At 36.5% G+C, this 24,847-nt stretch overlaps 1 protein-coding gene across 1 annotated transcript; it reads right to left on the reverse strand.

Moving 5' to 3' along the window:
• Nucleotides 1-1,527: 1,527 nt before the first annotated feature.
• LOC149177944 (uncharacterized) lies at nucleotides 1,528-2,094 on the reverse strand. Its single transcript, XM_089421928.1, has one exon. It carries the CDS (start codon nucleotides 2,092-2,094, stop codon nucleotides 1,528-1,530), a length of 567 nt encoding a protein of 188 aa, XP_089278054.1.
• Nucleotides 2,095-24,847: the final 22,753 nt, after the last annotated feature.

Here is a 24,847-nt window from a genome sequence, read left to right on the forward strand (position 1 = left end):
TGCCTTCTAGTTTAGTAGAGGGGGGAGACACATTTTTAACAGCCCTGGAGGCTTTCTTCTTTGACCTTGCCATTCTTTTCTAGGCTTTAAATACTTGACTGTTTCTTTTCCTTTTAAATAACTGACTGTCTCTATAACAGTAACTCAAAAACTTTGAGAAATACCTGAATCCCTTTGGCTGAAACTTCACACAGCTGGAGAAGCTTTACTGCTGCTGCAACACCTTCCTTCAGCTTCTTTGAGTCTTCAAAGAGCCTGGACTAGCTCTGATACCACTGTTGGGTATTTTTCAATGGGGAAATACCAAAACCAAACAAACATTAACACCTCAGAGCCAATGCTCTGTTTCCACTGTTCCAGGATCTTTTGTGCACAGGAAAGCTTTAAAACAAAATGACTCAACAGTCTATTACACAGCCATAAAAATCATTCCATTCATTAAAATATAAAGCCTGAAACAACATTCATCCTCTTTGCTGAGAGGGATTTACCAAAACTTACATTTACCCATCAAAACAAAAACTCTGTCTTTTCTCTCCACCTGAGAGTTCACTGTGCTGGGTTTACTGCTGTAAAACCCATTTTACATTCACTGCTGTGAAAAACATTTTACACATACTGCTGTAAAATATTTTTACATTTACATCTGAGTGAAATCCCTTTTTTTTACATTCCTGGATTTTCACATTACATAAAAACTTATGCATTCTTTTCTTTTTGCATCTCAATGCAAATCCAATTTCATTAATAAAATCTATGCACTACTGTGCAATGTTTTCACCTGCTTCATGTGCACTCCCCTCATTTTTCATTTATGCACTGCTGTGCATTCAATACAATACCACACAAAACTTGCTGGAGCTCTGCGCGGCCACTACTTCATTACATTCTTTTCCCTTGCTCTCTCTTGCGCATACAGTACGCAGCCTCAATGAGCATCACAAAAAAAACTCACACAGCAACTACACTAACGCTGCCACAATAGCAACTACCCTAACGCTGCCACAATACATTAAAACACACAAAATGCATAGTGCGTATGCACAATGCACAAAACTACACACTCTATAAATTCTTTTCCACGACATATATATATAAAACATATATGAAAAATATATAAAACTATACGCCCATGACCATTTAAAACGGGCCTCCACCAAACAATACGAACAGCATTAAAAACCATAAGTTCATCCATCCGGCGGTCAACACAAAACTTGACTTTTACTTTACGCAAAAAATTTGATTTGATGCAGGCGGGGGAGCAGCTTCGGAGATCGACGGTGGAGAGGGCGGGAGCAGATCTGACGGCTCACAAGGATATCGGAAGGCATCATATGACTGAACGATAGCTCCCGATATGTCAGAGATGCTGACGTATGGTGAGAGCCACGTGTCTGCTCCAAATCGTATCGGAGGCCAATATACGGAAACAACTTTTCATGGGAAGGCGGTGCGATGAGCTCTGGGTGGTTTTGTGGTTTTCAATCTGGTGGTTTTGGAGAGCGCAGTACGGCTGCGTTGAAATTACATTTTCAACAGCACTGGTTTCCAATACCTAAAACCGCGTACCTTGTGCTGCCTCAACCCCAAACCCAACTCTGTCGGTTTGTCTTCATCTTCATTTAACTCCAACTTTGGCACCACAAACCCATCTTTCAATTTTGTTTGCAATTGATTTGTCTTCTCGGCACTGTCATTGTTTGAAGAAAATTCAGATAAATGGCGAGTGCCAACGGCTGGAAAGATTCTAGAGTTACAGGAGTGCTTTCTATGGGTAGAGTTGCATTGGGTTGCTAACAAATTAAACGAGGCCATGTCAGAAGACGATAGTACACACCGCAAATAATTTTGCATTGGGAGAAGAACATAGACGGCCCCCAACGCCAAATCCTCCTCAGGACGGAGGGCTGCGATGCGACGCCCTGCTTGAAGATCACTGAAATTGCATACGAATTGTTGGGGATTGTCCACCATCAGCTCTCCCACTGTAATTGCCTCCCCAAATTTTTGAATGCCACCATCGCTGCACCGTATAACTTTCGCTGCCGCAGTGGTTCTGAACGATTTAACACAGCATAGATGATTCCCCATTGATTCTTATTTCTTGATTTCAAGCTTTAGTTAATCCACTGTTCTCTACTTATCGATATCTTTATTTCCACTTAGCGTCCGCCTCACTGAAGATAATAATAACGAATTCATGTCCGAAAGAGCGATAACAGGAAACCTGTGAGAGTATGCGAGGGGAAACCCTGAAGATAGGGGATGTAGGGTAGTTGGTGTGATCTGAGAATATGAGGATGAGGTGTATCCTTGTAATATAATAACACATTTAGGAAGAAGCCGTCCACAATCGAAATGGTTGCGGAAAACGCAGTGAAAGACTCAAAAGATGGGCAGCAAAAATTGCACATTACAAATATTATATATAGATTATTCGAAATTGCACATTACAAATATGATATATAGATTATTTTGCACATTACAAATATTATATATAGATTATTGGAAATTGCACATTACGAATATTATATATAGATTATTCAAAAATTTTGTTGGCTTTAAGTAGTGTTGATATTTACTTCCAGATTCGGGACACTTTCCAAACTTATGGTACAGAAAAATTAGAAGCTCAATACCGAAACGGGTAGAAGATGATCCATGACATGCTATTTTATCGTGCCGTCTTTGACGAAGTCTGCGTGCCAAGTTATAACCAAGATTTCTATTTGCAATGGGTTGTACACGAAAGTCAATTTATCGAGAGGGTCAACAACATTGCAGTGATTTCGTTGCACGTTTTTCACCGTTCCTAAAACTAACCGGGAAAAACATTTGTGCACACATTTTGCATTTGGCAGTAATTGTATTGCACGTCTTAATACCGAAACGGGTAGAAGATGATCCTATGGCATGCTATTTTATCGTGCCGTCTTTGTCGAAGTCTACGTACAATGGGTTGTACACTACAGTCAATTTACCGAGAGGGTCAACAATATTGCAGTGATTTTTTTCACTGTTCCACTAAAACAAAAACTAAAACCGGGAACTACTACACACTTACATGCAAACTCTTAGTTAGAGCACGGGACTGCATGCAAGATTCTTTTTGCATGTTGGAACTACTACACACCTACATGCGGATTCTTAGTTAGAGCATGGGATTGCATGCAAGATTGCTTTTGCATGATTTACTCCTTGATTTGCTAGTTCTTTAGCTCCGCCACTGACTAGTTATCTCCGGAACTTGTTGTAGGTGTTGAGTCTTCTCATTCATCACCACTATAGTGCATTACCTTGGGATCTTCACCCAGTGATGCTATATCATGAGAATTGTAACATATTTTCGAATGTATCATTCTTTTCTTCTTTCGATTTTCTTTTAGTGTTTTTGCTCTGCAAAGCTGTGTGTTCAACCTTTACTAACTAGATTCATCTGTGCAGGTTTTCTAACACATTTACATGGTATCATAGCCCATAGGTTGCTAGATAAAAGGTGCACCAGTACTTTATTTTGCAAGTATTACAGCTTGAAGATCGAAGATTGACAGAAAAATGGAGTTTCCCAAAGCATCGATCCTAACACCGTACAACTATCATGAATGGAAGGACCAAATGGCTCGATACCTTCGTCATAAAGGGTTGTACAGGATTACCATGGCTACAGAAGTGGAACCCACTTCAGCCATAGAGAAATCCACGTACCTCAACCGTATGGATGAGGCCCACGGATCCATATGCATGTGCATGTCTCCAGAGTTGCAGTTTCATCTATCTGCCTGCAATACTCCCAATGAGATTTGGAAAAAGGTTGAAGATCTCTATGGGAAATAGGATGAGATGAAAGGACATCTGCTCAAAGTGGAACTGCTATCATTGGATCCACGGAACTATGATAGAATTCAAGACTTCTTCACCAAATATAATGATCTATTGCTGCAACTCAAGGGTTGTGGAATTGACAAATCCAAGGAGGAGAGTCGCCAAGTTCTCTCTATTATGTCAAAGCTCGGACTGGAATACTCCGTCTTTGTGTCTACATTTCATTCAGTAAGGCTTGCAACAGGTAAATCCTACACTATGCCTTCTCTCAAAGAATTTATGGAGTCCCTTATTTTTTAGCAAGATAAACTCATTGGCATGGGGAAAATCAAACCTCCAAAAGCACATGCACTTGCTGTGTATGATGGCAGCCACAATAAAAATCACAGATTTGATTCAAATTAGAAAAATCAGCAGCAAAAAGACAAAGGAAAAGCACATTCCCATCCAAAGAAGGAAGGGTACACCAAGCCCTTCAATGACTCCTCCGGCTTGAGAAATGAGAAAGGGAAGAAAGGAAACAGATGCACCTACTGTCAAAGAGGATTCCATCCAGAATCCTCTTGCATGAAGAAACAAATTGACCAAATGCCAGAAATCCTTTAGAAGCACAACCTTGGGGACCACATCCCTCAGGGCGCCAAGAAGAAAATTGAGGATCCGCCACACGGGAAAGGTAACAATTTTCATGCTTTAGTTGAAATTAATTATTCTCTTGATGCATGGATTATAGATTCTGGTGCATCACATCATATGGCTGCTGCAAAGGAAGTCTATTCCTCTTTGGATGCATGCAAAGGATCTCCCATCCTCATGGGAGATGACTCACCTATTGAATTCACCGGAAAAGGTAGAGTGGAACTTTTACACGGAAGCTTTGAAGATTTGCTTCATGTTCCAAAAATTTCGGTAAACCTGCTTTCAGTTTATCAGATCACTCATTCCGGCACTGGAAAGAGAGTGGAATTCACTCCAGATGTAGTGAACATATATGATCTACATAGCAGCGCCAAAATTGCAACTGGTGAGGTAAACAATGGAGCCAGATTGTATACATTTTCTAAATTTATTGAATCTGAATCCTCCTTATTGCTTACACATGCTGATGATAGTAGTAGGCTTTGGCACGAGAGGTTTGGTCACTTAAATTACAGGTATATGCAGCAGCTAAGCAAGAACGAAATGGTGGAAGGCTTACCAAATATTAGTTTCTCCAAAGGAGTTTGTGAAGGGTGTGTTCTTGGCAAACATCCCAAAGAAAAGTTTGACACCGGCAAGACTCACAGAGCATCCTCTCCTCTAGATCTGATCCATAGTGATCTCATGGGGCCTTTTCCTCATCCTTCCATCAACAAAGCAAGGTATGTGCTTACATTTATTGATGATTTCTCACGGTATACTTGGGCGTATCTTCTCAGGAACAAATCTGAAGTTTTTGAGCACTTTGAAGATTTCAAAGCACTAGTTGAGACACAGTCAGAGAGAAAGATCAAAGCCCTCTGTACAAATAATGGGGGGGAATATGTTAACACAGCACTTCGGAACCTTTGCCTTCAGTCCGGCATACAGTTGCAATACACAGTTCCATACACTCCGCAGCAGAACGAAGTCGCTGAGAGAAAGAACCGATCTCTCAAAGAGATGGCTTCCTGCATGTTGCATGCCAAGTCACTGCCTCATAAGCTCTGGGCCGAAGCACTTAATTGTGATAACTACATCCAGAACAGATCTCCTCATAGGTCTGTCAAGGATCAGACCCCCTTTGAGGCTTGGAGCAGCACTAAACCAGAGGTCACTCACCTCTGTGTTTTCGGTTCTCGAGCATGGGCCCGGATCCCCTCTGAAAAGAGGAAAGCTCTTGATCCACAGAGCATTGAGTGCATCTTTTTTGGATACCCTGATGGTGTGAAGGGATATCGACTCCTGATTCCCTCTACGGACAATCTCATCATTGAGCGAAGTGTCAAATTTGAGGAAAGTCTCTTGCATGCACCTCAAGCGCCGCATGCAGACACTTTTTATCTACCTCATGTCCGAGATGATGACTGAGTGCACTCAGATGCAGATACAGATCATGCAAATGCTGAGGAAGGGCATGCAGATGCAAAGACAGAGTCTTCAGATACAAATCTAGTGCATGCAAATGATGATCCACACCCAAGCCCAGTTCGAGCTTCCAACAGTGAATCATGTTCCCCTGTCATAAATCAGAGAACAAGGAGCTTACGTGAGATATATGTACAAGACCAACCAGCTGCTAGAAATGGTCTTGTGGGGGATAATTCTGATCTACAGAGGACTAGCTCAGAGTTTATTGAGCCTCCTCTTGTCCTCACTGCCGATGAACCATCGCCCTCCTGGCATTGTCATTTGGTTCAGTCTTCTGATCCACAGTCTTATTCTGAGGCTGCTGGGCATCCATCTTCAGAGTCCGCCATGGAGGAGGAGTATAACTCCCTCCTCGAGAACCAGACTTGGGATCTGGTCCCCCTTCCTTCAGGAAGAAAACTTGTCCGATGCAAATGGGTCTGCAGGACTAAGAGTGCTGCAGATGGGCAAATCACCAGACGAAAAGCAAGGCTAGTAGCCAAAGGCTTCCAACAAGTGCATGGCATTGATTATGACGAGACCTTTGCTCCAGTAGCAAAGATGGATTCCATACGCCTTACACTTGCCATTGCGGCTGCCCAGCGGTGGGAAGTACATCAGATGGATGTGAAGAATGCCTTTCTTCACGGAGACCTATCTGAGGAGATCTACATGGAGTAGCCACATGGTTTCATTCAGGATTCATCTTTGGTCTGTAGACTGAAGAAATCTCTCTACGGCCTTAAGCAGGCCCCGAGAGCTTGGTACGCGAAGATGGATTCTTTTCTCTTATCACAAAACTTTGAAAGATGTAAGTCTGATCCGAATGTTTACATGCTTAGGACACATGATTCTCTTCTTATCTTAGTTTTGTATGTAGATGATCTCCTAATCACTGGCAGCTCGGCTTCAGCCATTGCTACAGTCAAGAGGGCCTTGCATGATAGGTTCTTGATGACGGACATGGGTCCATTACACTTCTTTCTTGGTCTTGAGATCAGCCAGAATGCCACAGTCATCAAACTCTCTCAGGCTAAGTATGCACGGGATCTCCTCGAGAGATTTCGCATGACTGACTGCAAGCCAGCACCGACTCCTTTTCTGTCTGGGGTCCGCCTTGAGGATGGAGGTGACACTCCATTAGTTGACAGCACTCTCTACCGACAGCTAGTGGGGAGCTTATTGTACCTCACCCACTCCAGACCAGATTTCTCATATGTAGTAGGGGCAGTTTCCAGATACATGCAGGAGCCGCCTGAGCTACACTGGAGTGCTGCCAAGCGCATCCTTCGATATGTGCAGGGCACCATCACCTTCGGGATTCACTATGTAGCAGGCACTACATTGAATCTCCTTGGCTTTACAGATTCTGATTGGGCGGGAGACAGCATTGATCGCAAGTCCACCTTTGGATATTCACTCAGTCTAGGATCTGGCCCTATCTGTTGGCCGAGCAAGAAGCAGGCTACCATTGCTCTCTCTTCAGCTGAGGCTGAGTACCGAGGAGTAGTCAACAAAACCATTCAGGCTCTGTGGCTACAGCACTTCCTCACTGAGTTGGGCATCCAGTTCCACCAGCCCATTGTCATCTGGTGTGACAACCAGAGCACTCTCAAATTTTGCAGGGATCCAGTACAGCGGCAGCGGACGAAGCACATAGAGATCCATATGCACTACATCAGAGACTTAGTACATGATCGGGTCATTGATTTGCAGTTCTGTCCTTCAGCAGAACAGACTGCAAACATCTTCACCAAGACATTCACTGAGCAGAAGTTTTGCTCTTTGCGCGATCGTCTTGGAGTGAAGGACATGATTGCTTAGCAACTGTATTTTTCTTCCTATTTTCTTTTGATTACGTTGTATTTTGAGGGGGGTTTTTCCCACGAGGTTTTCCCTCTTTCCTCAGTTTTAGTACAAGTTGCACTGTATTTTGGGTGACCTTTGGCCTTAGTTGCCAGGGCCCATTTTCTATTTTTCCCCATAGTGGTGTTCAGGGGGGGTGTTTGAACTACTACACACCTACATGCAAACTCTTAGTTAGAGCATGGGACTGCATGCAAGATTCCTTTTGCATGTTGGAACTACTACACACCTACATGCGGACTCTTAGTTAGAGCATGGGATTGCATGCAAGATTCCTTTTGCATGATTTACTCCTTGATTTGCTCCTTCTTTAGCTCCGCAACTGACTAGTTATCTCCGGAACTTGTTGTAGGTGTTGAGTCTTCTCATTGATCACCACTATAGTGCATTACCTTGGGATCTTCACCCAGTGATGCTATATCATGAGCATTGTAACATATTTTTGAATGTATCATTCTTTTCTTCTTTCGATTTTCTTTTAGTGTTTTTGCTCTGCAAAGCTATGTGTTCAACCTTTACTAGCTAGATTCATCTGTGCAAGTTTTCTAACACATTTACACACCTCACTGAAGATAATAATAACGAATTAATGTCCGAAAGAGCGATAACAGGAAACCTGTGAGAGTATGCGAGGGGAAACCCTGAAGATAGGGGATGATGGGTAGTTGGTGTGATCTGAGAAGATGAGGATGAGGTGTATCCTTGTAATATAATAACACATTTAGGAAGAAGTCGTCCACAATCGAAATGGTTGCGGAAAACGCAATGAAAGACTCAAAAAATGGCCAGCAAAAATTGCACATTACAAATATTATATATAGATTATTCCAAATTGCACATTACAAATATTATATATAGATTATTCAAAAAATTTGTTGGATTTAAGTAGTGTTGATATTTACTTCCAGATTCACGACAGTTTCCAAACTTATGGTACAGAAAAATTAGAAGCTAAATACCGAAACGGGTAGAAGATGATCCATGACATGCTATTTTATCGTGCCGTCTGACGAAATCTACATGCCAAGTTGTAACCAAGATTTCTATTTGCAATGGGTTGTACACGAAAGTCAATTTATCGAGAGGGTCAACAATATTGCAGTGATTTCGTTGCACGTTTTTCACCGTTCCTAAAACTAAAACCGAGAAAAACATTTGTGCACACATTTTGCATTTGGCAGTAATTGTATTACACGCAGGCCTGGAATTTGACGTCCCACAGGACGTATTTTTAGTTGAAGAACGTATTTGACAGGAGCTCAAAAAATTCCCACGTCAGATTTGACTTGTGATACACCCCTTCAAACCGTCAAAACGACGTCTATTTCAACAAGTGGAACGTAAAAATTTATAATACCCTACTTCATAGGACTAGTAGCTCAGGCTTAATGGCATCTGTCCCTACAACATCATCGCACAGGACACCTGGAGGCTGGTTCATCCTTCTCGAGGAGTAACTTGGAGAATGGTTAGACTAGTGTCGAGAATATGGTAGGGCGGAAACTTAATGCCATTAAATGGCGACTCCGAAAGAGCAGAGCGGAATGGCGGCTCACAATTAAGGGATACAGGGTGTTATAGTGTTGTAGTACCTTCCTTCTCCAGCGGTAGCGTGGAAATGCTGGGGCGGCAAGGAATATGGCAAGGCAGGAACTTAATGCCATTAAATGGCGGCGAGGAAAGGGAAGAGTGCAATGGCGTTTCACAATTCTGAGTGATGTTAAGGCAAATATTATGGATGGAATTGCATATCTACTGGCTAATGGATAAATTTTTCTCGTGGATTTGGTATTGAAATGCGACTGTTGTATGGGAAATGGGGTGATTAATGTGACTGCTAAATAGGGTGTTGAAATGCTACTGCTGTATGCGAAATGGATGACAGGAGTCTCGAACCAGCGGTAGTACAACTGTACACAACGCAGTTTAAATTTAGAGGTATTTAAATGCTTCATCGTCCCACTGCCTACTACCTAGTACTTCATTAATTATCCAGCTACAATCTGCCCCTCAAATTTAATCCGACGGGCCTTGCATTTGAAATTGCAATCTACCGCTTACAAGTTAAGATTTACTTATTCACCCTACCGTCTACGGCTTAAGGTTTACCTATTCACCCTGTGTAATTTGGAGAATTGTTGCAGCGTCGCAGAAAGGGTGTCTTCGAGTTCTGCGCATTCGGCTCTCGTGCAGTAGTGCTCCTTTCTTGCGAATTGACCGTGTCTGAGTGGAATCTGTGAGCAAACTTGGATGCTCAACAACTCAACTCTCCACTTCAAGTTTCACAGGTAACATTCCAATACTTAAAATACAACCAAATACACACTATTGTTTGATTTCTTCATAACTCAACCCCTGGTGGGTTAATATTGCAATTTCTAGTGGTTTCGTGTCAAAATTTCCTATAATTTTACAATTTCCCAAACAATCTTTCCATGCAAGTTTACAATTTCCCAAACAATTTTTCCATGTAAATTTACAGTACTTTTTGGAATCAAACCTCCGTTTAACTCTATGCATTTAAGCATTTCAGATGGTGGGTTTAGTTGAACCCAAGACTTCCCTGGTCATTGGCATGGTATTCTATGATCAGTGCTTGCTGGGTACACTGTCTGCTCTTAGCCAACCCCTTGCAGGGATAAATAGTATATAAACAATGTATATACATGTCTGGAATGTATGCCAATGTTTTTGTTGCAGCCACTCATTGTACAACGTTTTGGGATTGACAACGCTGAGTGTATATATACTTTTTAATTATTGAAGTTTTTGGTATTGAGTTGGGTTATTCTCTGACCCACATTTTACATTTTGGCTTTTGCTCAGTGTTAGAATTGCTGACCAAGGATGTGTTTGTCTATGTGGGTGTTTTTTCAGGTTTAGTAATGTTATTAACTTAACTACATTTAGCACCTGTTATTCTGTAAAAAATTGTGTCTGCACATGTTCATTGCAAATTTACAGAATTCATGTATGGTGAGTGTCAGTTGGATGGCTTTTGCAGCTCTTGATGTTTATTTTTAGGGGGAATTTTATGTTCATTGGTATCTTATACTTGTCCAGTGCTAATGATAGTAACCTCCCAAAACTGTTGCTTCTGGAAAGCTGGTCTTATAGGGTTGACTCCAACGACCATTCTTAGTCACATAAGGCCTTGAAAGTTCTTACTAGCTTCAGTTTAGTTATTGCTTTTGTTTATACTTAGTGCTAAGTGTCTGTTTGGTGTGTTGCATATGTTTGGTGTGTTGCATATTTGGGATGCAAATTTTAGCAGGCTGAAGTTCATTTTCAAGTATATTTATGTTCTGTTTATTTATTCTACAATGTTGTCAACTGTTATATTCACTTTGTTGTTGTGTATTAGTCCAATAACATCTGTCGTGTACTGTTATATCTCTACTTTCCTGCCCTGCATTATTCTTGTTTGCATGTTATACACTTGCTGCGTATTTTATTTTTAACTAGTAAGTCATAAAACACTGTGCTTTTCATATACCTGCCTCATCACTATGTCTTAGGAGTGTCCGCAACTGCAAACCGAAAAATAATTTATAGACTGGTGATTCTCATTGCTCAGAGGGCTTTTGACATTTTGAGTTTCAAGTCCTTGCATTCTAGTCATCAGTTTTGAATTTATGGCGATGTAGCAGTGTTTGGGAATTTTATGGCCTTATCATGATTTGTATTTGTAACGTCAGTCAATATATTTTGAAGGTCAATAATGGAAATTTAATAATGGGTATTAAATATTTATGAATAATGGAAATTTAAAATGAATTTTTATAAATAACAGTCATTATCAGCCTCCAATTTGATGACTTATTGTGTGTTGTGGAATAAATTTACCAAAATTGTTATCCGCCTCCAATTTGATGACTTATTGTGTGTTGTGACACTCACATATTTGATTAAAACGTAAACCGAAGGGTAAAAAAAATGCAAAAACGTCGTCAAAAAATTTGACAGGCAAAAGGAATTTGAAATTCCAGGCCTGATTACACGTCTTAATACCGAAACGGGTAGAAGATGATCCCATGGCATGCTATTTTATCGTGCCGTCTTTGTCGAAGTCTGCGTACAATGGGTTGTACACTAGAGTCAATTTACCGAGAGGGTCAACAATATTGCAATGATTTCGTTGCACGTTTTTCACCGTTCCACTAAAACTAAAACTAAAATCGGGAAAAACAAATTGTGCACACATTTTGCATTTGGTAGTGATTGTTTTCTAAGTACCAAAAAATTTTCTATGTTAAAAACAGTACATAATTATGAAAATAAATTGTTCTCATAAGCCTTGTGGTATCCACAATATGACTATATGGAGTAGAAAATATTCTACATACATACAATTGAACTGTATATTACAATTTGCGACAATTGTGCAACTAAATTCTCTCTGGCATAATTGCCAATATATCACAGAATTTCAAAGAGATGCTATAATTTCTAGATATGTCTCTGGACATTTACATATTCTGGAAATCACTACCATACAGTACGCATTCCTCATGTGTTTTATTTACAGCAGCTGAAACAAAAATTGTACATAATTTTAAACAAAAACAAAAAGAAACAGGGTTTTCTATGAACTTATCTGCATTGGAGTTCTGCCTTTTTTATAATCCCGACAACTTTAGACTTTCTACTACTGTCCCGTATCATTCCATTTTGATCATGATATACATATCTTCTCCTTTGGCTATTAATCCTTTCTTCGATAAATCGTTTGCTATTTTGTTATGTGTTCTGTTGATGTGCTGAATGGATAAGTTCTGAAAAAAATTCCATATATTTTTTGTCCATATCAAACGTGTTGGATATTGTTCTTTCCATTTACATAATCTTACATAATCTATTAAACATTTAATAATGATTATATTGCACGTCTTTTACTCTTCGCATACAACCGGCAGAAAATTGTGAACATATTTACAATTTTGATGGAATTTCATAACACAACCTTAGTGGTCATTTAGTGTTCTGCGATCCAACTTCATTGGTAGGAGTGACTGTTCCCTAAGTACATAAATCGTTGGAAGTGACGATTATTAAAGTATAACAATGTTACTTAACTACTCCATAAATTGTAAAAGTGAAGATTATTAAAGTGCAGCGACATTTTTTGTTTTTGTTAAATTACATTGGAAAAAAAAATTGAAATTGTTCATTTTTTCCTCGATATATTTCTAAATAAATTTTGTGTGACTGAACTTCATATGAATTTGCTAAAAGAGTTATTTACAACGTTGTATAATATTGACGAGCCAAAGCGGTTAAATCAGCCATCTTGAAAAGTAGATGTATTCTCATATGTAGAACTCAATTTAATTTGAATATTTTATTTTGTTTTCTAAGATCCTTAATGATGATGTTTAGTTATATCGAAGTCTTTTTAATTTTTAAAGTTGTTTATTTATTTTTATTAAAGCAAGTTTTTTCGAATGATAAAAAAGTTATATTTTAATAGCTTGAGTTCTTTGTTTTTTAAGTTATATTTTTAAAATAAAATTATATATATATATATATAATCTAGTGTATGATAGTTTTGAGGGTTAGTTCAATTGGTTGAGTATGTCTAGTTAAGTATTTTTACTATTGGGAGATTACTGGTTTAATTCTCTCGATACCTTTTAAGGTTAGGTTCTGTGTTTGAATCAAGGAGAAGTGATCTCTTTAGGTAGATTTACTTAGAACAATACTCCATGAATGTAACAAGTGAACAAGAACCACATATCAAAAAAAAATGAATGATGCATAAAAAACATGGAAGGTTGAATCAAACCACTTACAATGTTGTCAAGAAGAAGTTGGAACTTGGAACACTCAATCGAGCCATTTACAATGTTATCATGAAGAAGTTAGAAACATAAAATGTTATACAATGTTATCATGAAGAAGTTAGAAACATAAAATGTTATACGTAAAGAGTTTAAAATAAAACTGATCAAGAAAATTGAATAGAAAAGTGTTACATCAACCATGTAATATTAAATGTCACTAAACATTGCACACAAAGATAAGTGTTATAGCTAAAACCATAAATATAGATGTAAAGTTGTAAATGAAATAGAATAAAATAAAAGTCAAAGAAAATCCATATGCTTGTGCATTTACTCATCATAAATGTGTATACATCTATAAAATAAAATTTTGTTTTGGTCATTAACATATGCTTTTCTAATCACAAAACACAATATGTTTAATTGAAAGGAATACTTTTCTATGTGTATTTATTTTCATCTATTATTTTTAATCTATGAATATGCGAAATAATGTTGAAAGGATAGGACATCTTTTTTTTACCTCAATATTGTTATTAATTTCAACTTTCATTTTTTTGTTTTTATCAAGAACATTGATTTTCTACTAACCTATTGATATAAACGAAAATTAGCTTCTCTTCACTCCACTAGAACTCCAAATTTATTAATTAGTTTCTAAAGTTTTATTTGAGGTACTACATGAAAGGATTCACATAAATCAACAAAGAAAAGATATATTACTATCACCTTTTCGTTAAGCTTTCTCGAACAACTCTAAGAGTTACTAGGTGGTAAATGGCTGAATGAATAGGAAAAACATAATTGACATAATACTATGATATTTTTTTCATGGAAATAAAATTTATAAAGGATTAGGAATATGAAAATAAATTGACTCTTGGGTAATGAACTGAATAGTAATTTAAGTTGTATAAATCCAATTGTACTCTAATAGAAAAACATTCAATTTAGGACTAACCTTTCATAGTTTTATCAAAGGAATATTAACTCCTTTATTGTCTCCTCCAAATTGAAATGGGCCATGTTATTTTTGAGCTTCATAGTTGGTATCTCATCTTTGACATCATTATCACTAAGAATTGTTTATCTCTTCATCCTGCATCTATTACAAGTTACTTGACCACTTGAGTATCCCCATCAGTCTATTAAGAGTCCTTGTCCTCTTCTTCATCATTGAGATGTTCAAAATACTACTCTTCCCTATTTCACATCATGCTCTACCCCCTTGTTACCTTCTTCCTTAAACTCATTGTTCTCCAATACCCATTGTTCATGCAATAAATACATGTATATTTCCTCTCTACTAAAGGCTTCCTTGCTCATTAAATGAAATCCCAATTCCCCTTCATCTTATGCCATATGATAAAAGCCTTAGTGGTTGTTAAGTCTCTGGTGTACAAAAGTATGAAATGTTGGGTGATGAGATGCATAGAGGTATCATAAGTTCATTGTGGGAGAGGTTCAATGATTTTTTGCCAACGAATGATTTTGATTTGATCTCATGTCCAAACTTAAACTCTTGACCTTAACTTGAAGTAGCGAGAGAATCATGATGCCAATGGGATCAATTTGTCATTTTCATAATTCTACAGAATATAGTTGTTGGGTTCTTTACATAGAATGTTGTCATGATAATTGGAATTGAGTATAGTATAGAAATGTGGCACCCATCATAGGGTCCATCAAGCTATCCCTAAAAAAAATAAAAATTGATTAGTGTTACTACATTCAATAGTTTTACAAGTTTCTTTTATGATTTCTCTTGTCCACGATGGAGATTGATTTTCCATTTATAAATTTTAATACTTGAATTTCTTATGTGCAACTATGCTAGTCCTCATTCTCATGAGGATGTTGTAGCATACTAGAAAAGAACCAATAATGCATTCTCTCATATCCATTATAGATACAGTTCTAATTGTTAAGGAGAACCACAACGAATGTTCCCAAAAGGCCAAGAACATCCTCATTCTAAATAACTTATAACAATGGTAGCTACAAAGGAGAAGCTTCCACTAAAAAGGAAAATTATAACACACCTACCAAGCATACATTAGATAAGGAACTAGCCATATGGAAGTATAAGGACAATAAACCTTATGCCTTTTACTACATTAATAAATGAATAGGGGAGCCATCATACAATTTTTATTACATATTCTTATTCTCCATTAAGTAGGATGAAAGACTTGTATGACTCGAAAACATAATTAGATATTATACAACTGATGGTCAAACTCTTCAACTTTAAGTTGTAATATGATGATCCCTTGTCTCTAGCTTATGAAATTAGAGCCATCATGCATGACATAGATGTCATTGGAATGAATGTATACATTCCTCTCATAGCCTTAATCTATGCCCTCTACCCATACTCTCGTTGTCTTGAATCCCTGCAAGATAGTGACCAACTCACATCCATCACAATTGACTCTTTGGTTGAGAAAATTAAAGAAAAATAGAAAGATTTTGGAAAGATGAAGATAGTAGCTAAACCTCTTAAACAAATAATTTTTTTGGGTAAGAAAGGGAAGTATTAATCACATCATTCTTCTAGAGAGAGTGACATTAAAAGAGGAGGTGGAAGAAATAATTACAAAGTTTGGGGTGTAAAAACCATCAAGGAATAAGATCTACTTTTCATTACATTCATTTTGGTAAAGATGGACATGGTACATCAACATGCACAATCCCCTAGGAGAAGATCAAAGACAAACAAGAACATAAAGAAGATAAGGTAAAACACTAAATCAAGAAAAAGGTAAATCACTTGAATCTACTCATTATATTGTTTACGATTGCAATATTGGAGTAGCTAAAGATTTGTTTCACATTTCATTAACCTCTTAGAGGGATGCATGGTTGCTTCAAACATGACCAACATGTCGCATGGCCTTTTGAAGAGACTTATTTGAAGACTTCAATGATAATGTTGATGGAAAATTGTATTTTGTAGATAAACTGAGTATTAATCCCTCAATATTTGGAACCGTTAGGATTAAAATCACTAAGAGCGAAATTTGAAATTTTCATTGTTTTATCGAATTGAATGCCTCAAAATTCATATAATTGTTGTGAATTTTGATTCAGAGTAAGAAGAAAATTTTTGGAAGATTATGTTGTTGTCGTAAAGATATTTTTTACTTAAAAATTTAGTTTTGTATAATTTGTCAATTTCCCATTAAATGAAATTCTTTGCCTTGCAAACTTTCACACATCTTAAGAGGTATGTGTGTATTCATGTAGCATAATTTAGTCTAAAATGTGTAGTTTTAATATATATGTGTGTGAGCATGATCTACCCAGAGAGAAATAAGTAACGCATATTAAAAAAGTAATTTATGCAAAATTATCTATATATATACATATATTCGAAGTTGGCAAAGTAATATTTAAATTGCGTTTTGGAGACACATGTTTTCAACTATTTAAACAAATTCAAAAACCAAGAGTAGCCTTTTGAAGAGGACTCATAAATGAAGATACTGGTATTTTTTGAAATTTTTTCGTAAGTGTATATTTTATGTTATTTCTTTTTTAGTCAGCCCCTTCAAAATTGTTCAAAAAAAATCAAGCATCATGTTTAAATGAAATTAGATGATAAATATCATATGAATTCAAAAATTTCAAACTCATTTGCCATTGGATAGAGGATTCCTCCACGAATCCAACATGATCAACTCCGCCACTTGAGGACAACTTTTTCCTTAAGTCTGTTAGGGTACAAAATGGTGTTTTAGGGAAATTTGCATAAGGGGAGCTAAAACCCTGCTTTTTAGGACCTTAGTAACTCGATCAAGTGCTTAAAATGATCAATAACATGCTTTTGATATAAATTCAAATAACTTGATCAAGGATTTAAGAAACCCTTGATCAAGCCCTTAACATGGTTAAAAAGAGGCTCAAATGAGCTTATAACTCAATTGATTCATTACAAACACATCTAACTACCAATCGAACACCAAAAAATATTGATGGGATTGATGAAAAAGGCTACAGACCTCTGAAGCTTGATGAACTTATATAGTGAAGGTACCCTGAGACATTCTAGCTATACATTTTTAATTCTAGCTCTTGGTTTGGTCCAATTTCTTCTACTTCATATGCTATAAGTCTCCAGATGGATCAACACTTTGGTGGTTTTGGTAAGCCTAAGGGGCTATGACTTTCCTCTACGACACTTGGTGGGCCACTAATGTATGTCAAGCACTCTCTCTCTTTTGGTTGCTTTCCATGCCTAGATAGAAAGCTTGAGTAATGGGGGAGCAACATACTACCAAGAGAGAGGTCATTCCCTAGCTCAAACTCAAGTTAAATTTCAACTCATTATCTTACCCATCAACCAATGTACGAAGAAACCACACAGGTGGAAAAGGAACTCTCTAATGAGCACTGCAATTTTGTAGACACGTGGTAGATTAGGTTTCTGATGTTCGTTATATTTAGGGGCAGGTACAATTAATACATGTATAGAGCATGCATCTACTAACCCCTCAAGTTTCTCTTAGGAAGAGTGCTTTCAAATCGAAATGAGATCAAGGAAGACATCATATTTTCTGAACTAAATGACTTTTGATGGCAATGGACCATAGGCTTGTGAAAATTGAATGGAAAATCGTACTCCTCTTGATCATGATTGTTCTCTTGATAATAATAAGGATCCCATCCACATTGAAGCTATCAATTTAGACAAATAGGTTTCTATGCTTTTTTGTCTCTCTACTTTTAGTTCCCTGTTATGTATTTCTGTTTTAGTTCTCACGAGAACAAGAGATAGCCAAATAGCTAAATCTCCTAGTTTATTTCTAGAAACTAAAAACTCCATCTTTTCTTTTGATATTTTGAAACAATTAATGTTCTATGTCTGATTTAGTTTCCTTATAACAGACCAACACAATTTTTTTAGTTGCCTATATAAATTTATGAAAATACCAAAGACAAAAATTTACTACACCAAAAAAATATAAATATATTTAAACATTAAAAAATATATTTTAAATAATAAAAAATAATAATCTTATAAAAAAAAACTATCATCCACTAAAAACTAAAATATAACATCTGAAACAAGTAAAATTTAATTTAATTAAAGTAAATATGATATATAATTATATATTTGTAATTTGTAATTTTAAGTATGACATGCAATTAAATTGTAAACTGAATTGGATCATGTACGAATGAATTTAACACAACGGCAAAATATGTGAATGAATTTATGTATGATTGTAAAATTGAATGGTAAAGTAAATTAAATTATATAATACAAATTTGGATAGTAGAGTTGACCCTTTTTGTTTTTAATTTTGAACTGCGGATTGTATGTTTTATTTATCAATGCCGAGGAAAAGTCACGCAGGGATCCTAGACCATCAATGCCATAATTGTACACGGATAGATAGGATTGCATCCTTTTCTACAGGGTTCTCGAAAGCTTATGATTTATTATTTAAATTCAATTTTTAAATGCTTATTTTCTTATGCACATTTGTTTTCATATTCAGTGAAACGTATCTTTACAATGTACATAGTTTATTTTAATATACATGGAAATTCACTACTAATGTACATAGATATTTTAATATACAAATTCCATGGAGCCGTAGAAATTAAATATAGTTAAAAATATAGGTATATTATTATATTACAGGGATACACATATTTAGAAATTAAATGTAGTTAAAAATAAATGTATATCATTATAATACTTAAATTACAGGGATACCCATATATATTTGAAAATTAAATATAGTTAAAAATAAAGGTATATTATTATATTATTTAAATTACAGGGATACACATATTTATAGTGTGTGAGATTTAGCCAATTGCAAATATGAATAGGAAGATTGAGATATTCTATCAACATCTATTTATAAATCTACAACTAATTTTAAATTACACGTGGAAGAATTATCTTCTAACACTTTCTCTTAATTCTTACAGGCACAATTATAACACATTATAATAAAAATAAAAATCATCTTTGTCTCACTAGTCTTCATCAGCGACTCTACCCACTCTGCAATCCTCTGGACTCTGCTCTTTCTTTCTCCACATCTTTGAGTTTACCTTACGACTTATTTAGAGTACATCTGATTGAAACCATCAATGATCAACTTTTCAACATCAACAACATTGACAACTCGGCTCGTCGGGGCTTCACGATAAGAGCTGTCAAGTGATGAACCATCCTACAGACCAATCACCATCTGTAGGATATTTTGTTTTCGGCTATCCATCAGTGGCTAGGCAAACGGTTTGAATATTGAATGTGTTCAAAAACTAATCTAACAACTTGATATATTTCACGCATGGATCTCATTCTGTAACCTGTAGTTGTTGTTTAGGGTTTTGAGTCCCAAGAACAAAAAACCATAACAATATAAACATAATCTAACTAGTGACATGTTCAATGGTTTCCGAGTGAATTTGAATTATGCAACACTATACAATAATCGGTTCGACAGCAAGTATAACTTAGATACAACATACATCATTGATAGCTTAAAAGAGTTTGAGCGGTTCTACGATCTCATCTTTACTACCATACTCAGACAAGTCCTCATACTTTTGTCAAGTCTTCAACAATAGCGAAGTTAGCAGATCCTAATAATTTCCCATTTAATAGCACGAATCTTATAATACAATGTTGTGTGACCAAGTTTTTGGCAATAAAAACATTTCACTGACTTCTTGTTTTCATGGAACCTGCCCTGGGGAAATAGTGTTATATCAGGTTGTAAGTTATCCTCTGTATCACCTATTTTTATTCTCTTTTCTTCTGCCAAAAGAGTTGTTACCATTTCATCTAATGATTTGGAAGAAAATTGACTAAGGTTATTGGAAGGTAAACTGTTTAACAAAATAGCTTTACCATCTTCGTCGTCTATTTTTGTTCCAGTTTCCCCCAACTGTATTATGAGTGATTTTAAATAATTTATGTGTAGCCAATGATACTCCCTCATGCATCTTAAATTTGAATAACTGTAATTTCAAAGTGAATTTTGCATTCACAACCCTTTTCCAAATATTTAACTTAACCTTTCTCAGAAGATTTTTCTAGGTCTATAGGATGAAGTTGTCAGTGTGACAAAGAAAGACCTATAATATATTTAGCTTTCTTTTCATTTCTCAACCAATGAACTAATTATTTTGGATCTTGAGGTGTTGATTCTTGTCCTTTTATTAAAGCCCACAAATTTTTATGCATAAATTCGTTTGAACTTTGCCCTTCCATATATAAAAATTTGATCCATTAAATTTCTCAACCATTATTTGCTCCATGTTTTTTTTTTTTAAGAAAAAGTGAGCAATTACTCTATAACTGTTATATTCTAATCCTAGCCCACACACTACTACACCAAGGGCACTTTTGAGACATTTTTTTGAGACAAAACAAATCTTTTGTCTCAAAAAAAGTCTTTTGTCTCAAAAACTCATTTTTTATTTTACATTAAAAATTAATATTAATTGATTTGTCTCAAATATAAGGTTTAAGACAAAAATAGGTTGAGACAAAAATATTTTAAGACAAAACGGTATGTTTAAGAAAAAATAGCTTAAGACAAAAATATTTTAAGACAAAAGTATTTTGAGACAAAAATATTTTAAGACAAAACGTTATGTTTAAGACAAAAATAGTTTAAGACGAAAATATTTTGAGACAAAACTTTATATTTAAGACAAAAGTAGTTTGAGACAAAAATTTAAAGACAAAAATAGTTTAAGACAAAAACAATTTAAGACAAAATTATTTTAAGACAAAAACAATTTAAGACAAAATTAGTTTAAGACAAAACTTTATATTTAAGACAAAAGCATTTTGAGACAAAAATATTTTAAGACAAAACTTTATATTTAATACAATGACCACATTAGATCAAACCTATGTTTATGCTTTTATCTTTACATAGAATGTGTCATCTTTGGGCATGGGGGTAATCAGTCTGTGCCCAATAGTACGCCATATGCAACCAATGGAAATACATTCAAGTGAGATTTCATAGGCTACCACTAGGCTCAAATACACGCGACCTTACCCAATGACAAATTTTCCTTTTTTTTCTAGTTACTAACTGAACCAACCATGGATCTTCATTCAATTCCCTAAGTAGATTTCATATACCAACAATATTTAGGTTGACACAACTATAACTAGAACCTAGATCAACTAAAATGGAAATAACTTGGTCATGCAACTTACCTTCCCTCTTAATAATGGATGTCTACTGGTCTGATTGGTAGTTGTCCACTACTACATAAACTCTCGGCATGTTCAGAGCTATATCACCTATTGTCCAAGCTTCTTGAGCACTATAGATCTTTGGGCCAACATTCTGTTAATGTGGATAATCCCTTCTTCTATGATGTTCACCAGAAATCCAACATTTTAGTGGCTCTCATCCCTCAAACTTGGTCTACTCTAGTGCTAGTTGTTGCACATTTTCCTTAACAACAACGTTATATTTTTTGTTGAAATTGGTTTACAGGGGTTGGTTGCTTACCTTCCCTATCTTTTGAGTTTTTCTTGGGCTAATTTCTCTTATTTCTGGCATTGTCCTTTTCCTACCATTTTCCCTCGATCTCTGGCCTACATTTTTCTTGCTCATAATAGTGCTTCAGCGTTTTTATGGCATCCTTCAAATTTAGTGGTTCCAGAAACTTAATTTTATCTTTGAATGCCACATGAAAGCCACTAATGAACCTTTGAATCTTTGCTTTCTCATGATTGAGATATGGTACATACCTCAATAGCCATAGGAACTTCGTGATGTATTCCTCATCTAATAATGGCCCCATCTTGAGTTCATAGAACTCCTTAATTTTCATTTCCATCATAATAGTGTTCAGAAAGATATTGCTTTGTGAATAACTTTTCAAATTTTGTCCAAGTCAACTCCCTCTCAACAATCACTCTAACATTCTTCAGATCTTCCCACCATATATTTGTTTTTCCCTTCAAGTTGTAGGTGGCAACTCTAGCTTTCATATTTTTAGAATAGTTATGTATTCTAAAAAACTTCTTCATGCCCAACAACCAAGATTTTTCATCCTCTACCTTCGTCATATCCCCATCAAATGTGAGTGGCTTGGCTTTCTTAAACTCCTTAGGTGTGTAATCATTTTCCTTTCTTCCTGGATGATGATGATGATGGTGATGATTAGAACCATGATAGTTCCTCCTAGTAGTAGAACTAGATGGTTTTTTAGCATGATGCACATCAATGTTGGCTTCTCCTCTTGGGGTGCTCATTAGTGCATCTCCCTTCAAGGTGTCCTAGCTTTCAGGCTTAATCCTCTTCCTAGAACTTCCACCATCTGCCTCATTGGTATACTCCTCTCATCTCTGAGGGCTCCTTCTATCTCTATAACTGACCCTCATCTCGGATTGCCTCTACCTCTACAAATCTAAAATACTTTTCATAATGACTGCATTTATCTTAGCTTAATTCTCTTCAGCTCTCACTAGCCTCTTATTATCTTCCTTGAATCTTCTAACTTTAGCCCTTAGGCTTCTTAGGGTATCCATCCAATCTAAAGAGTGAATCCCCGCCCCTTGGTTAACTGATATTTCCTCTTCATTGACCCTGACCTCTTCACTTCCATAATGAGACTACTAAGAACTATACTGGACCATTCCAGTCCTCATTTCTACTTTGGCTTTGTCTTATGCTACTTATGATGTGTTTTCAATCACACACGCTATTAGACAATGAAAATAGATAAATAAATACATAGTTATGGCCATGAATTTGATGCTCATGGAGTTGCCATGGTAATCCCTGCTGTAACAAGGAAACCAAATTAACATACTCGTGATGTTCAATATCTCACATGCATCAATTACAATTCAAGTAATTTAAGTTGTTAGTGCATAATCATTAAAATAAATAACCAATTATATATAGGTTCCTACCCTTATAGAGTTGCCATAACAATATACCTACAACAAAATAACCATATTAGCACATAACTATACCAATTTACCATCTAAAGTTTGTAGGCCAGCCAAATTCATAATTTATTACAACTAGAAATATGTTTAGTCATGTTGATTGCTAAACTTTTTGTTGTTCCAAGATGTCACATAGTGAATAATTCCCATTTAGGTATGTTATTAATTTATTTAGACTATCTTTTAACACCTAACATCTCGCTTAGTTAATTTCTAAAAATCATCACTTGCTCATAATGATCCAGTCCAAGTGTTGAACCCGGATGTTCCAATACCACTTATGCAACCCCATCCTACCCTTTTCTCCAGTGGAACGGGTTGTTACTGAAAATCCAACCCCTCTAGTTCAACTAGAGGAGTGGGATATTGGTTTGATAGTATTCATTATTTTATTTTTGCATAGGAAAATGGGTGTGTGTGTGTGTGTGTATTTATCTAAACATTTATTTATCGACATATAAATAATATTTATGATTGTCACAGCACTTTTCACATCACGTCACTATTCACTACCAACTATCTCCCCGCTAATTTAACGGTTCTTGTTCATCGATGCCTTGTTCCATGTGTTGTGTCGATGCAACTTGAACGACCAATAATTCTAGCAGGGATCAGTGCAATCAGGGTTCAAGCTCATGGCTCTACCCCCCACATTGAGCAGCCCTCGTCTCCTCTATCAGATCGAATGGATCAAGAGAATTGTTCCACCCCCACTTCCCTTCCCGGTGATGTCACAAGGGAGGGGTGTCGCAACATGTGGGTTGTGGGCCTTATCTTCGCCCACCCTGCCACTGATTGGTCCATGAGGGATGGTCTAGGGTGCCTGTTTTGGTAAAGTCACCCTTCCCTTTCCCAATCATAATATGGTGTGATATGAGTGTGCTAATTAGAATCCTCCATGTCTAGGTATTTCCTCTTACCAAGGGAATCAACATGTCTAATTAATTTATATGTTGGTCCACTTTGTTGCAATTCTCTGCGCCAACATGGCCCTTTAAGCATGGTTCATTTTTTCATTTGTTTCATAGGTTCTGCAATCTAGGACATCCACACCAACATTTTTTCATGGCCTCTATGGGTCGTTATCCCTTACTAGTTCTACCCCTCCTGAGCTTACGATCAAACTTATCTTCCAAAGCCCACTGAAGCTGTAAAATACCAAAAGGGGCTTGAGGAGATCAACACTCCTCAATGATCTATGGGCCAAGGCATACCCTCAGGGTTGTAATTCCATAACTAGAAGCACTATGAAGCTTGGCGAAGACCTCCATGACTATTGAAAATGCAAGGCTACAAGAGCCTCTAATCTAACATCGACATTTAA

This window comes from Pinus tabuliformis, chromosome 4_1 (assembly GCF_031772625.1).
Source record: "Pinus tabuliformis cultivar Carrire ecotype Pingquan chromosome 4_1, CPIR1, whole genome shotgun sequence".
NCBI lineage: Eukaryota > Viridiplantae > Streptophyta > Pinopsida > Pinales > Pinaceae > Pinus > Pinus tabuliformis.